Source organism: Lepus europaeus, chromosome 10 (assembly GCF_033115175.1).
Source record: "Lepus europaeus isolate LE1 chromosome 10, mLepTim1.pri, whole genome shotgun sequence".
Classification (NCBI taxonomy): domain Eukaryota; kingdom Metazoa; phylum Chordata; class Mammalia; order Lagomorpha; family Leporidae; genus Lepus; species Lepus europaeus.
The window spans coordinates 124,645,757-124,659,824 of record NC_084836.1 but is presented as its reverse complement, the minus strand read 5'-3'; the positions used below and the strand labels follow the sequence as shown (position 1 = coordinate 124,659,824).

At 69.6% G+C, this 14,068-nt stretch overlaps 1 protein-coding gene across 1 annotated transcript; it reads left to right on the top strand.

Annotated features, from left to right (window-relative positions):
- The first annotated feature begins 1,331 nt into the window (after window positions 1-1,331).
- GATA5 (GATA binding protein 5) lies at window positions 1,332-8,353 on the top strand. The gene is made up of 6 exons (XM_062204450.1): window positions 1,332-1,848; window positions 2,781-2,956; window positions 7,096-7,221; window positions 7,600-7,690; window positions 7,892-8,016; window positions 8,198-8,353. The coding sequence occupies exons 1-6, from the start codon at window positions 1,332-1,334 to the stop codon at window positions 8,351-8,353; spliced, it is 1,191 nt and encodes a 396-aa protein (XP_062060434.1).
- Window positions 8,354-14,068: the final 5,715 nt, after the last annotated feature.

Here is a 14,068-nt window from a genome sequence, read left to right as displayed (position 1 = left end):
GCACCCCAGGCTCCAGCCCCTGGCTGGGCCAACCCCACACTCCCACATCCGCCCTCTCCCCTGGGCCTGCTCTCTCCCCACGCTGGGTCCTTGTAAGCTGAGCGTCCACAGCTCTGGACGCTACCGACATCACCCAAGCATCAGGACCCAGCTGGGGGAGTGCAAGGGGGACGCAGTGCCAGGTCCTGAATCCCCTCCCACACCCCCTGCACCCCCAGTGCTGGAGGAAGCTCTCCCTGCCCCCCAGGCCTGTGAAAGATCCACCCCGGGCCGTGTGACCTGGGCTAGGCTGAGGCCTGGAAGGTGGTGCCAAAGTGACCCAGGGCCCTGGGTCCTGTGCCTGTGAGGCCCTGCCCGCTCAGAAACAGGGACTTGTGGGGCTCTCACTGGGCTTTGCTTGGTCCACGTCCAGGGACCCCAGGCAGAAAGGGCCCCATTAGAGCCAGGCCCCTTGGCTCAGAGGACCTCCAGGGACTGGGAGACAGGGCCCCGGCTCCACTATCGGTGCGGTGGGCAGGTCACAGACCCAACCACAAGACAGAAAACCTGGGTGGGAGCTCAGGCAAGCAGGGTTCAGGACCCCTGAGTCCTACAAACAGTCCACTTCCAGGGCTCCAACGCCTGCCTGGCCCTCTGGCGTCGCAGGCATTGGTCAAGGCTCAGGCCTGGGTCCCCACGCTGAACGTCCCTGTCACCCTGTCACGGAGCCCCGAGAGAGCCGGGCTTGCCTGGTCACGTGACACCAAGGCCGGAGCCCTGGCGCTGACCCCGCGGGGAGGGAGCGGCGGGCGCCGGGAGGGAAGGGGCGGCGCGGCCGGGGCGGGGCAGCGCGGAGGGGGCGGCCTGCCTGCGCGGGATTCCCTGCAGAGCCGCACCCGCCCCCGGCTCCCAGTCTCCAGCCCGCGGCCAGCGGCCACCGCAGCTGCCCCGAGGGTGAGTGCTACAGACCCTGCCGCGGCAGCCCACTCCTCTCCAGCCCAGCCCGGAGATCCCCCACCCCCAGCGCGGCGGGGCGCCTGGGGGAGAAGCCCTGTGGCCTCAGGCCTAGCGGGCCTAGTCCCCCCCAACCACAGCCAGCCCTCCTGGGGGTCGCCGGCCCGGGGGTGGGGGGGTGGGGGGGGGTTAGACGTCTAGGCTGCCCCGGGGTCTAGCTCGCTGCTGCTCCAGGCTGCCCCCGCCCCGCGCCGTTCCTCCCCCGCATGTTGCCGGACGCCCCAAGAGAGGCCCTGGCCGGGGAGGGGATCGGAGAGGCAGCACCTGCCCGAGCGCGCGCTGGCCGTGACCTCGACGCCCGGTCTTGTTCCCTGCAGGTCAGGCGCGCGCCCCAGAAGATGTACCAGAGCTTGGCGCTGGCCCCGAGCGTCGGCCAGGCCGCCTACGGCGATGCGGGCGCCTTCGTGCACGCCCCGGGCGCCGGCTCCCCGATGTTCCTGTCGTCGGCGCGCGGTCCCTCCATGCTGCCCTACCTGCCCGCGTGTGAGCCGGGCCCGCAGCCGCCTGCGCCTGCTGCGCACCCGGGCTGGGCGCAGGCGGCCTCCGCGGACTCGACCTTCGGCTCCGGCAGCCCGCAGCCGCCCGCAGCGTCCGCCTTCCCCTTCGCGCACAGCCCCCCGGGGCCCGGCAGCGGCGGGAGCCGGGACGGCGGCGCCTACCAGGGCGCGCTGCTGGCTCGGGAGCAGTTCCCGGCCCCAATCGCGCGGCCCGGGGGCGCCTCCTACGCTGCCGCCTACCCGGCCTACGTGAGTCCCGAAGGAGCCCCGACCTGGACGGCCGGGCCCCTGGATGGCGGCGTCCTGCACGGCTTACAGGGCCGCCCGCCCGGCCTCCCGGGCCGCAGGGCCGCATTCGGTGAGTACCGAGCTCAGGGCTGGCTCCCCGCCCGCGCCCGCGCGTAAACCCGCGCCCTGCGAAGTCTGCCCCGGCCCCGCGTAGTCAGGGCGCCGGCGCGCGGGAGAGGCGCGAGTCCGGGATTCTTCGGGTCTGTTTAGTAAGGAAGGACATGGGGGTTTGCCTCTGGTCCACCCGAAGCCCACACCGAGCCCTGGGCCGAGCCGCGTGGAGCTGAATCCTTACACGGGGTTTTGGATTTCTATAAAGTCCACAACGCCAGGGGTCCCAGTCCCGCTTCCCCTCCGCCCTGGTTTCAGGGTCCCCGCCTCGATAAGTCGCTGCGCTCGGCCGGGGTGCGTGGAGGCCTGGCCGCCCGACTGCGGAGCAGCCACGGGCCCCCGCCGGGAGTGCAGCCTGGCGCGCAGCCGCTGAGACCCCTGGCCCCGCCGCCCGGGCAGCCCCCGCCTGGCGCCCACCCCCGGCCGGGCGATGATTGATCCCGCCCCACCCCCACCCGGCGCCCCGGCCGCCCGCGCGTCGCCGGCGCCTGGCCCGGCCTGGAGGGGACCGGAGACCCCCGCTCTGCCTCTGTGCGCGGCGCCCGCGATGTCCTGCGGGGCGGGAAGTGGGGCGGAGGCCGAGGCCGCGGCGGAGCGGACAGTTGGGCCATCGTGGTCCTGAGGTGCCTCGCGCTCTGGCTCCGCTGGGACCCGCTGCCCCGCGAGCGGGGACGCCGGCGCCGGGTAAGGCCCCCGGGCGCGGGCGCGCTGCTGCTCCAGCGGCTCCGGCTCCCGCCCGAAGCGGGAAGTCTCCCGCGGTGACACCCACGCTAGCCTAGCCCGTTTGCTGTGTGCGAATTGACCAGGGCATAAAGCCCCTTTAAAATAAAATACACCCGAGGCCAGGGAGGAGCGCAGAGGGCCGGGGCCCACTCGCTGCATGTCCCGCAGCATCCGACTTCCTGGAGGAGTTCCCCGGCGAGGGCCGCGAGTGCGTGAACTGCGGGGCCCTGTCTACGCCTCTGTGGCGCCGCGACGGCACCGGCCACTACCTGTGCAACGCCTGTGGGCTCTACCACAAGGTGAACGGCGTCAACCGGCCACTTGTGCGGCCCCAGAAGCGCCTGGTGAGTGCGGGACGGGCCGGGGGAGGGAGCCTGGTGCGCGGAAGTGCGCGGGTCCAGCTTGGTGGGCGCAGGGCCGCGCAGCTCAGCTCCTCTGCCAGACACCCCTGCAGCGGAGGGCGCCAAGGGCTGCCCGGCTCGGGCCAGTGTGGGGCCTCCGGCTCCAGGGCTGGAGCCAAGGCTCCCGGCTGCAGAACACTGGCGGTGAGGGTGGCCCCGTGCTGCCTCCGAGGCCAGGCCGAGGCCAGGGGACAGGGAGCTCTGTGGCCAGGGCGCCCGGAGCCCTTGCTGGCCTCCCAGGCAGCGTCTGCAGAGGCCTGGGGTCAGGCGCTGGGGTCTGCAGGCAGGGTCTCCAGAAGTGCCTTCTCCCGGGGTTTCCCTGTGGTTCCCCTTGGGGAGCTGCTGCCGGGACAGCGCAGGCAGCGCCTCTCCCAGGAAAACTTCCACCTGCGGTTTTACGGTTTTACGCTAGGCCGAGGGCTGGGCTGAGGCTGGGCCGGGGCTGTTCCTGGGTGCCTGCTGAGCCGGCCTGCCCAAGGCCAGCAACGCTGCCTACCTCGCGGGTTAGGGAGGCCTGCGGCCCCTGCCCAGGTTGTTGAGGCCGGCACTGACCCGCACCCCAGCAGGACAGACCTGTGGCCGGCACCGCAGGCCCTGGGCCGTCCCTGTCGGTGCGGGCGGTGGGAGGCAGCCTAGGGTTGGGAATCAACAAGTGCCTGCTCCCTGTGTCCATGTGTGGGCAGCCCCCACTTCCTCCACGGGACCTGCCACCCCCCACCCCAAGACCACTGCGTGGGACCTCCCTGCCTTTCCTCCCACCCTCCAGGTGCGGCCCCATCTAAGCCTGAGGCGCCGCCACTCATTTGCCTTCACAACGGCCCTGGCCCTTGGGCCGCGCCACGGTGTGGACCCTTGCTCAGTCCTTGAGCCTTGATCTTCCCACCTGAGCAGTGGGGGCGTGAATGGGGGGCCGCCCCAACGCTGGCACAGAACACTCAGGCCTGGCCAGGCTGGGGACAGGCTGGGGACAGTGGCCCCTGGCCTGGTAAAGTCTCCTTTCCTGGTCTGGGGGACACGGTTGTCAACTTCGAGGGGCTTCTGGGTGGGGACCCCCATCTGCCTGCCCCGTCTCCTGAGCCGTGCAGATCTGAGCGTGGACCAAGCCTGGAAGGTGTTTGCCAGGCGGGGCCCTCAGGGAACCCTCTGCCCCCCAGCTCTTCCCGGGAGGGGTCCTGGGGTTTCCTCAGGCTCGCCCTGGGCTCCCACCCTGGGATGCGGGGAGCTCACTGCCGAAGACTTCACGGGAAGCCCCGAGACTCGGGGCTCAGAGGGTCCTGGCTGTGAGGGGCTGACCAGCGGCCCCCAGACTCGCTCCCCAGCCCCGCAGCCGTGCCTTGGCCCACACGGATGCCCCAGGACAGCCCCCGGGGAGACCCTCTCCTGAGCCCCCTCTCCGTGATCTCTGGGAAGCCAGGACAGTGACAAGCAGCTATACTACAGCTGCACCTTGGCCTGAGGCCGCCTCCCTGCCCCCCCCCCCCCCCCGCAGACCCCTTCCCCTGGCCTGCACATGTAGATATGGCCAGGGGCTCTCCAAGCCCCTCTCAGTCCACCCCCTGAACATCACTGCCCAGGCCGAGGCCTGGAGTCCACAGCCAAGGTCAGAGATGACCTCTGGCCTGAGGCTGGCTCTGCCACCTGCCCCGGGAGGTGCCCAGTGCATGTGAGGCTGAGCTTGACGGGGCGGGGCTTCCAGTGCCCCCCTACCCCCCAGCTCTGCTCGCTGCACCCCTCACCCGTCCCAGTCCTCAGGAGAGAGCCGGCCTCTGGCTGCCCACCGCCCAGCCTTGCGTCCTGAGCTGCCCGCCACACCCACACCCTGCAGCCCTCGCTCACAGCTCGGGCGTCTTCCCCTGGGCCCTGCGTGCTGATGTATCCATGTCTCAGGTGCCAGAGCTGCCCTGCTGCTGAAGAGTGGGCTTTGAAGGTCAGCAGAGACGAGGGGCATGGGAACACGGCGAGGAGGCGCAGAGGCCGCCCTGGGCCCCGCTTCCCTGGGTCCCCGGCGCCTCTGCGTCCCACCGGGGCGCTCCGGCGAGGGAGAGGGGGCGAGGAAGGCCGTGAACAGGATTCGAACGTCGATCGCGTCTCCCTTTTCCCGCTCTGCGCAGAGGGAGAACGCGGGCCACCGCTGAGCTCGCGCTCGGCTCCCAGGCTTCCCTCCCGTGCCCGGGGCCTCAGGGCGGGGCCCTGCTGCCCGCCTGTGTCCAGCGCCCATTCTGTGGCCCCTGGCCCTGCCTCCCACCGCGGGCAGCGTTGAGACGCCTGTAGGGGGTGCTGTGGGACCCAGGGGCGTGGCCAGTCTCAGTAAGGCTCCGGCTGGTTCAGGGAGGCCTCAGGCCGTGGCTGCCGTGCTGTCCCCGAAGTGGACAGAGAGTGGGGGTGGGGACTTCAGTGGGGCCCAGGCGGTGCTCACCAGATGAAACCCGGGCACCCAGGGGAGCCTGAGTCTCGGGCGAAAGGAAGCCCCACTCTAGCGCCTGTGTCCCTGTGTTGCGTGGACGTCCCTCCGCTGCTTGTCTGAAGCCACGAGCAGGCCACCCAGGCAGGACCGCCCGGGGCAGGTGCCTCTGAGAAGGCAGAAGGACAGACAGGGCTGCCCCCGGCGCCCAGGCCGGCGCAGGCACAGAGGGGACGCTGCCCCTCTCCTGCGGCCTTTACGCAGCCAGGGTTTCCGTCTGAGTGTGGGACACACACACCCCGGGGCACACCCTCTGCCACATGGAGCAGGGCCCAGGGTGTGTCCGGAGCTCCTGGCACCAGGGGTGGAGAGAAGGCAGGAGACACAGCTGCTCTCTGCCCTCCCTGATCCGCTGGGGCCCAGGCTGGCGCCAGCTCCCGCCTGTCCACCGTGGGCAGAGTTGGGGCTGACAGCTGTGGCTGAGGGCCATCGGCTCGGGGAAGGGGACAGTCGGTCTCCCCAGGGCTCCCCAGCTGAGCTGGGCGCTCAGGCCCCCCAGGCGTCCCTGGGGTTCTCGGAGCGGGCAGCCAGCGCTTCGTGTCCTGAGGTTTGGGACGGTGGTCGTTTCCGGGGCTTCAGCAGACCTCTCTCGTGCTCGCGGGCCCTCCCAGGGGCGGGCCTGTGCCCTGGGCTCCCCCGGGGCAGGAGCCGGCAGCAGGGCGGTGCTTTGGCAAGGGTCCCCGAGAGCCTCCCCAAGTGGGGAACTAAGGCTGTTCCTGCCTGCTCGCCGGACTCCGACGGGTTCTCTCTGCCCCTCAGTTTGGCCACGTTCCCGTCGTCGGTCTGCGGCTCTGTCCTGGGCTGGAGAGGAGGGCCAGGGTCACAGCTCTGCGTGCAGGGTCCTTGTCCTCAGGGGCCTCTGTCCCTGCACCGCGGTGCTGCTGACCGCGTGGACCTGGCTGCCAGACAGGAAGTGTTGGAGAACCTGCAGGGTGTCCCCTGTGGTCCTGCCGAGGGTATCTGGTGCTGGGCGGGGTGGGGAGGGGAGGGAGGGACAGAGAAGTGCCCCCCAGGGCCAGGTGACTGGACGTGCGGTGCGACCAGCAGGGCTGAGCTGTGAGTTTGAGAAGGGGCTGTGGGCCTCGGGGGCTGGGCTGGGTCCGTCCCGACACCGAGGTGTGAACTGGGCAGGAGAGCAGGGCTGGGCTGCCGCAGCTCGGGGGCCAGCAGGCCTTCGACGGGGAGGACCCAGGACCCTGGTCTGACATGCAGTGGTCACTGGGGAGAGCCATGGATAGCTGTTGAGCCGGGCGTGTGCTCCGACATGGGAGCCAGGAGGTGGAGGGACCAGCGTTGGCCCTGGGCCTGCTGCCCCCTGGAGATACAGGGTCCGGGTCAGAGCTGGGGGCTGAGCGACACCCACCGGCTTCCCTGGGCTGGGCCTGTGGCTGCCCCATCCCACTGTGGGGAAACTGAAGCCCACGGCCGGAGGAGGCCGTCCCAGGGCTTGAGGGCAGTGGGTCCACCCTCCAAGGGGCTGAGGCCCCCAGCTCTGCCCCCACCCCCGACTTGCCTGCCAGTCAGCGCTGAGCCTCCCCCCAGCCCCAGCCGGAGCCCGTGAGAGCCCAGCCGGCTGCCGCCCCCAGCCTGGCGCTCACAGCGGCCTCCTTGGTCCCCGCAGTCCTCGTCCCGCCGCGGCGGCCTTTGCTGCGCCAACTGCCACACCACGCACACCACGCTGTGGCGCCGGAACACGGAGGGGGAGCCCGTGTGCAACGCCTGCGGCCTCTACATGAAGCTGCATGGGGTGAGTGGGCACGGCAGGGCCTCGCGCCTGTCCCCACCCCCACACCAAGGGCTGGGGAGACTGGACGGGGCGGCGTGCGGCCCCCAGGCTGAGCCTGTAGCACGCATGTCCCCGCTGAGCACGGCACCGCCCCGGGCACCGGTGCTGCTGCCCTGCAGCTCCCCGAGGCCGCCGGCGTGGCTGCAACTCGCCCACGCCCTTCAGCCTGGGTCTGGGCCATCCGTGCAGCCCGGTGTCCACCCCGCCCCGGACGGGAGCGTGTGGTCAGCCCTGGGAGGAACCGGCTCTGCGGGGCTGAGAAGGGGGGTGGGGGCTTGTGCAAGGGGCCCCAGGGTGAGCGGGGCAGGCACTACCCACGCAGCCTCGCCACCCCACCAGGTGCCGCGGCCACTGGCCATGAAGAAGGAGAGCATCCAGACACGGAAACGCAAGCCCAAGAACCTGGTGGCCAAGGCCAAGGGCTCCTCAGGTGGGGGCAGAGCCCGGGGCGGGGGGATCCCTGCGCCCCAGGACCCCAGGCCAGTGCACACTGGTGTACACCGTCCCCCTCCCTGCCCTGAGATGGCTCTGGTTGGGAACGGCCAGGGGGTGACCAGGGGGTCCCCACGCCTCTGGGCCACGGCAGCAGGGGGAGTCTGGTGCCTTCTGTGAACACCTGTGCCCCCCCCAGGACTCACCACAGATGTCACCACCTCCCCGCCCACTGCCGCCGACACAGAGACCTCAGCCGCTACTCTGAAACCTGACCCCGGCCTGGCGTCCCCAGCGTGCCCCGGGCCCAGCGTCGCCTCACAGGTGAGGGTGCCCAGAGGCGGCCCCGGTGGGCTTCTCCCTGGAGCCCCACTTTCCCGGCGCTGTCTCTGTGCCACACGCAGCCACAGGCCCTGCCCGAGGGGTGCCCACCCCGTCCCCGAGGGCCAGCCACCCCCCCAGGGTACCCAGTGCTGCACCTCACGCACTTCCTGTCCCCCTGTAGGCCCCCAGCCCGATGGACGACCCCCTGGCCCCTGGCCACCTGGAGTTCAAGTTTGAGCCCGAGGACTTTGCCTTCCCCTCCTCGGCCCTGGGCCCCCAGGCTGGCCTTGGAGGGGCCCTGCGCCAGGAGGCCTGGTGTGCGCTGGCCTTGGCCTAGGTCCCTGGGCAACCCAGCGTCGGAGCAGAGCAGCCTGGGACCCACCCCGTGCCTGCTTCCCGCGAGCACAGCACAGAGCACCCGGCCACGGGGCTCCTGGAGCCTGCAGCATCCGCATAGCGCTGGGGGGCCCCATCTGTAGGGGGCAGCATCTCGAGCGAGAAGGCTGGTGGGGGGAGGGCTCAGGCCCCTCCCCCGGACAGCAAAGGACTCCCCGAGCGGTGCCAGACTGTGACCCAGGGCGTCCACTGCCGACTTCAGTTCTGCCACCAGCACCCAGCGTCCACACGTTCGTCTCTGGCTAGGGTGCAGGCCTGCAGGTGAGACACAGAGACCAGGCCGGCCGCGGGGAGCCAGCGGCGCCGCGCCATGGGGCCTCCTGAGGCCTTGGGGTCTTGCAGGCCTCCCCCCCATGGATGGATGTTGCTGAGGTGCGGGGACCTCACCCTCCCCTGAGCATAGGGCTGCCGGGGACACAGGTGCAGGTTGCGCACTGCACTCGGTCCCAGCCGCTCGCTGGGGTCCCTGCGGACTTGTGTATTTATTCGGGTGGTTTCCCAAGGGGGCAGTAAAGGGCCCTGTTCTGACTGAAGCTGGGTGTCCTGACCTTTTCTGATGGGGAGAGGAAGGTCGGGGTCCCCATCTGACCCCTCTGAGGCACGGTGGGACCTGGGGGTGACAGGGCCACACGTCCCACGTGTATTTTGAATGTGAAGTCGTCCGGGTCACAGCTCTAACTCCCAGTTTGATCCACGCCGGCTGAAACGCCGGCACAGCACCAGTGAGCCCCACCAGAAGCTCTCACGGTCGAACGTGGCCCCAGTCCCAGAAGAGGCTCCTGCAGCCAGGCCCGTGGGAGGGAGGGTCTCCCAGCCTCGTGCCTCACCCCTGCCACTGCCACCCAGGGGTCCCCCAGCCTCACCCCAAACTGCCACCTGTGGATCCCCCAGCCTCACCCCACCACCAGCACCTGTGGGTCCCCCAGCCTCTCCCCACCACCACCCACAGCGTCTCCCGGCCTCTCCCCACCACCACCCACAGGGTCTCCCGGCCTCACCCTCTCCAGCCGCCGTCTCCCCAGCCCCTCATCACACCAGGAGCCCCACAGGCAGCATCAGGCCTCAGGGAGGCAGGGAACCACCCGTGCCTTCAAGGACCCTGGTGGCTTTGGAGTGCGGGGTGCTGGACGGGGTGGGGGCTGACGCTCAGCACCGTCCGAGGCCTGGTCTGTGAGGTGCAGAGGAGCAGGGGACCAGGGGCTTCTCCATCCCCTGGGTGGGGCCTCCCGGGGACCACCTCCTCCTGGAGCCTTCCCTGGCCACTCCTGACCGTCCAGCCCCCCTGGGCACCCTGGAGCCCCCTCCGTCCAGCCTCAGCCACAGGAGCCGTGGCAGAGTTTTAGCTCCGTGGGAGGCGTCAGCCCCTCAGGCTGACCGTGTGGACAGCGGGGCAGGAGCTGAGGGCCAGGAGCAGGCTTTTTTTTTTTTTTTTTTGAAGATTTCATTTATTTGAGAAGTAGAGTTACAAACAGTGAGAGGGAGAGACAGAGGGAGGGAGGTCTCCATCCGCTGGTTCTCCCCAGATGGCCGCAACAGCTGGAGTTGCAGGGATCTGAAGCCAGGGGCCAGGAGCTTCTTCCAGGTCTCCCACGTGGGTGCAGGGGCCCAAGCACTTGGGCCATCTTCCACTGCCTTCCCAGCCACAGCAGAGAGCTGGAACCAAGTGGAGCAGCTGGGACTAGAACCGACACCCGTGTGGGATGCCGGTGCTGCAGACGGAGGATTAGCCTGTGCCACAGCACCAGCCCCAGGAGCAGGTGTTTTTAATACAGGGACCCGAACCTGGTGGGGGCCTGGGAACCACATTTGGGTGGTCACTCTCGGCCCGGCTGGCCCAGTCTCCGTGGGGCTCCCCGTGAGGCCCCTGGCGTGGTGGACATGGATGTGCCGCTGTGCTCTGGAGGCCTTGGTTGGCCCCCAGGGCCTGAGTTGGGGGGGGGGGTGAGAAGAGGCCAAGGCGTCACCGTCCTCCTGGCTGCAGTCCGTCGTTCCTCTCAGGCTCACCACTGGGGCTTGGGTCCAGGAGCAGGGAGGAGGCTGTGGCGGCCACGTCCACAGGTATCTCCAGCCAGACTGTGGCTGGACGGCCGCTGGCCTGGCAGATCCCTGGGGCCCAAGGTAAGGCCAGCCCAGCATGCACAGCGCCAGGTTCCAGGTGAAGGTGAGGGGCCACGGACCCAGGAGGAGACAGAGGGAGCCCCGAGCAAGGGGCATCCTGATGGTGTGATTCACACCAGCACCCTCCGGGCCCCCTGTGCTGGGCAGTGCCTACGCTGCAGCCCCGCCCCCGCCTCCCCACTCCCAGGACGGGGACCTTGGTCTTCCTCGTGGCTGAGATAGGAGGCTGTGGGCACTGGGGCCACGGGCCACTCGGGCTTGGCGGGGGCAGGCCCTCACTGCCCCCACCGAGTGGCCTCTGTCCCAGCCTCAGTTTCCCCGTGAGGAGCGGGGGCGGGGAGCCAGCGTCTGTAGCCGACTCTGCACATGCGTGTTGTGTCCTGGGCAGGTGTCTGGGACCCACACACGCAGGCAGTGCCGGGCCCTGGACTCACAGGGCAGCTGGGGGCCCGGTCCCCAGGGGTGGATGAAGCAAGTGCTTAGAACGTGGCTCCAGCGCCCGGGATCCCAGTCTGTGAAGAGGGGTCACCGGGGGAAGTGGGGCGTGACCCCAGGCCGGGGTGGGGGACCCCGACCCTCTGTTCTGGTTCCCTTCTCAGGCTGTGCCAGGATGGGTCGTGGAGGGGGCGGCTGACCACTGGGCATGGTCACCACTGCTAAATTTAAGCCTTTCTCCCCTTCCGGCTGCCGGGCACACTCCCCCCCCCCCCGCACTTCCTCCTGCTGCCCGCCCCGCGCTCTGCCAGGCTGGCCGTAAACAACCCGATGAGCCTGGGGGGCTGGAGGGGGGGCAGGGCCCCTTATCAGAGCGGCCGGGCAGGAAGGAGGCCGCCTGGACCTGCTCTCGACTTCCTGGCAACTCTGCAGTTACCGCAGACGCCAGGGAGCCCGGAGCAGGTGGGACCAGCCCAGGGCCCAGGGCCTGCGCCTTCTCCTCCCCACAAGCCCCTCCGTGCTGGTCCTGAGCCTCCCCGGACTCCCAGACAAGGAGCACACCGGGTGGGGGGAGGCCGACGAGGCGCAGAGCCGAGCGTCTCCCTCCCCACGCAGCCCTGAACTCATCCCTCGTCCCCAGAGGGGGCACCGGTGTGTGCACCTGCTCCGGAAGCCACACCTGCTCTGGCGCCTCCTGGCTGCTGCCAGTCCGTGCGCTCGCTCTCTGCTCCCACTGGGCACACCTTGACCTCCTGGGACCAATTAGATCCCAAGGGCCACCCTGTCCAGGGCAGCCAGGTCCTGGGGACACTGTGGGGACGTGGTCAGGGCACAGGCACACCCCCATGCACCCATGGGAAACACCATCTGGGGGAACTGCTGTAGGTGTCCACTTTTATTTGACCAAAAGAGGACAGTCACCGTCATCGGACAGCTCCTTCTGCCACCAAGAACGCTGAGGGCGCCTTGTCCAGGCCAGGGACACTGGGGGGACGGCACTGAGGTCACACGCCCCTCGCTGTGGTCCCTGCCACACGGAAGAGTGTGTGGGGCTCGGTGGCCGATGTGCAGGGCCATGGACAGGATTTGGGCAGAGCAAACCGAAAGAGGCAGAACCCGCGCCTGGGGCCAGGACCAGAGCAGCTGAGTGGGCAGAGCCAGGAGAAGGTGGGCAGGGCTGTAGGGCCCAGGGGAGGGCCTGGGCGGCAGCCAAGCTTTGAACACAGGAGTCCAGGCCTCGGGGCTCAGGCCCTCAGGCTGCTGGTGCTGGTGACCAGCCGGCGTGAGTTGCCCAGTGCTCAAAGGCCACTGCAGCCCCTGCAGGGTGGACGAGGGCCTAGCGTGTCGTCACCTTCTCAGGCAGCCTGGGTGCCAGCTTCCTCCCGACACCCCACGGCTGGGGAGGGGCCCAGTCCAGGGGACGTCGCCCAGGAGGGAAGGGCTCGGAGCAGAGCGGTGTGCGTCTTCCTGTGGCTTCAAGCCTCCCACTAGTCACCACTACCCATAGCACTCCATCAGTGTCCCCGGCCTGGCCAGTCGGGGCCATCTCCACTGTGAGATGGCAGCAAAGGGGCCGGGGTCCAGCCCCAACCTGGACAGTGCAGGCCAGGGACCAACACCCAGGGGTCACCACCCAGGGGTCAGTGCCCAGGACCAGGGACAGGCACCCAGGGGCCAGAGACCAGGGGCCAACACCCTGAGACCAAGGTCTAGCACCCAGGGCCCGGCCCCCTTCCCACCTTGCTCTGGGCTGTGCTGGGCCTCTCAGCACTGAGAACGTGAAGTCCGAGAGACCCTCCCCCACCCCAGAAGCTCCTCAGTGGGGGACTAAACCCAGTCCCAAAGAAGAGGGGACAGACTGTGCCCCCAGCCTGGCCCCAGGTAGGGTGGCTGGCTCTCAGCAGCCACTCGGGGCCACAGCAGGCGGCCCCCTTCCCACGGTACCCTGCACAGCCGCCAAGATGCTGACACGGATGGCTCCAGCCGCCTTATTTATTATCTGACAGCGCACGCTCGGCACCGCTGGTCTGCCGCACGGGGCCGCGGGCGGGGGCGGGGGCGGCCTGCGCTCTGGACTCACCCGGGGCACACGGGGGTCTTGACTTCTCCTTCCCCAGCCGTAGTCTCTCTTCACTGCCCGCTGGGCCTGCCGGCCACGGAGGAGCAGAGCGTCGCACACACTGGCACCCGTGCCCCTGCTGTCCGTGGTACCCAGGAAACCCCTCCTCTCCATGCAGCCCATCCCCCCACCTCCCATGGATGGAAGCCCAGGTTCCCGTAGGCAGGGGCTGCTCCTGCACCACCCCGTGTCCACTCTGGCAGGGGTCCCTGGCCAGCGCCCACACACACCACCGTGCTGCTCCCTCTCACTGGGATGTCCGTCCTTCCTCCTGAGTGTGACCTGGTACTCGGGTCAGCGCCCTGTGATGCCACCGCCCACCCCCACAGGGTCTTTCCCAGGCGACACTGGGAGGCCACAGTCCCCAGCGGTGACCTGGTACTCGGGTCAGCGCCCTGTGATGCCACCGCCCACCCCCACAGGGTCTTTCCCAGGTGACACTGGGAGGCCACAGTCCCCAGCTCCTGCCGGGGGTCGGGGGGCTTGCAGAGGACTCTGTGAGCCTGTCCACTGAGGACAGAGAGGTGTTGGTGGGCCAGACCCCCCCGGGACCGCCCAGGGCTGCTGCGGTGGGGCAGCAGCGTGGATCCCCCCCCCCCCAAGGGGTCGGGTGAGGGCCTGGGTGCAGTTGCCCAGCTCCAGGCGGCCGGAGCTCCCAGGGGACAGAGGGTCTCCCGTTGCAGCGCTGTGAGAAGCAGGACTTGGGCCCCACCCCCGGGCGGCCCCGACCTCTGGGTACAGGAACACTTCCTGGGGCGGGCGCCGAAGCCGCTGCCTACAGGGCCACCATCCCATACGGGCACCGATTCGAGTCCCGGCTGCTCCACTTCCGATCCAGCTCCCTGTTGATGCTCCTGGGAGGGCAGTGGAAGATGGCCCAAGTCTTCGGGCCCCTGCACCTGCATGGGAGACCCGAAAGAAGCTCCTGGCTTCGGACCGGCTCAGCTCCAGCTGTTGTGGCCATTTGGGGAGTGAACCAGCGGA

Coding starts and splice junctions, on each gene's coding strand:
- GATA5 (XM_062204450.1), top strand. CDS start 1,332: ATGTACCAGAGCTTGGCGCTGGCCCCGAGCGTCGGCCAGGCCGCCTAC. Junction 1,849..2,780: donor GGGCCGCAGGGCCGCATTCG/GTGAGTACCGAG, acceptor CATGTCCCGCAG/CATCCGACTTCCTGGAGGAG. Junction 2,957..7,095: donor TGCGGCCCCAGAAGCGCCTG/GTGAGTGCGGGA, acceptor TGGTCCCCGCAG/TCCTCGTCCCGCCGCGGCGG.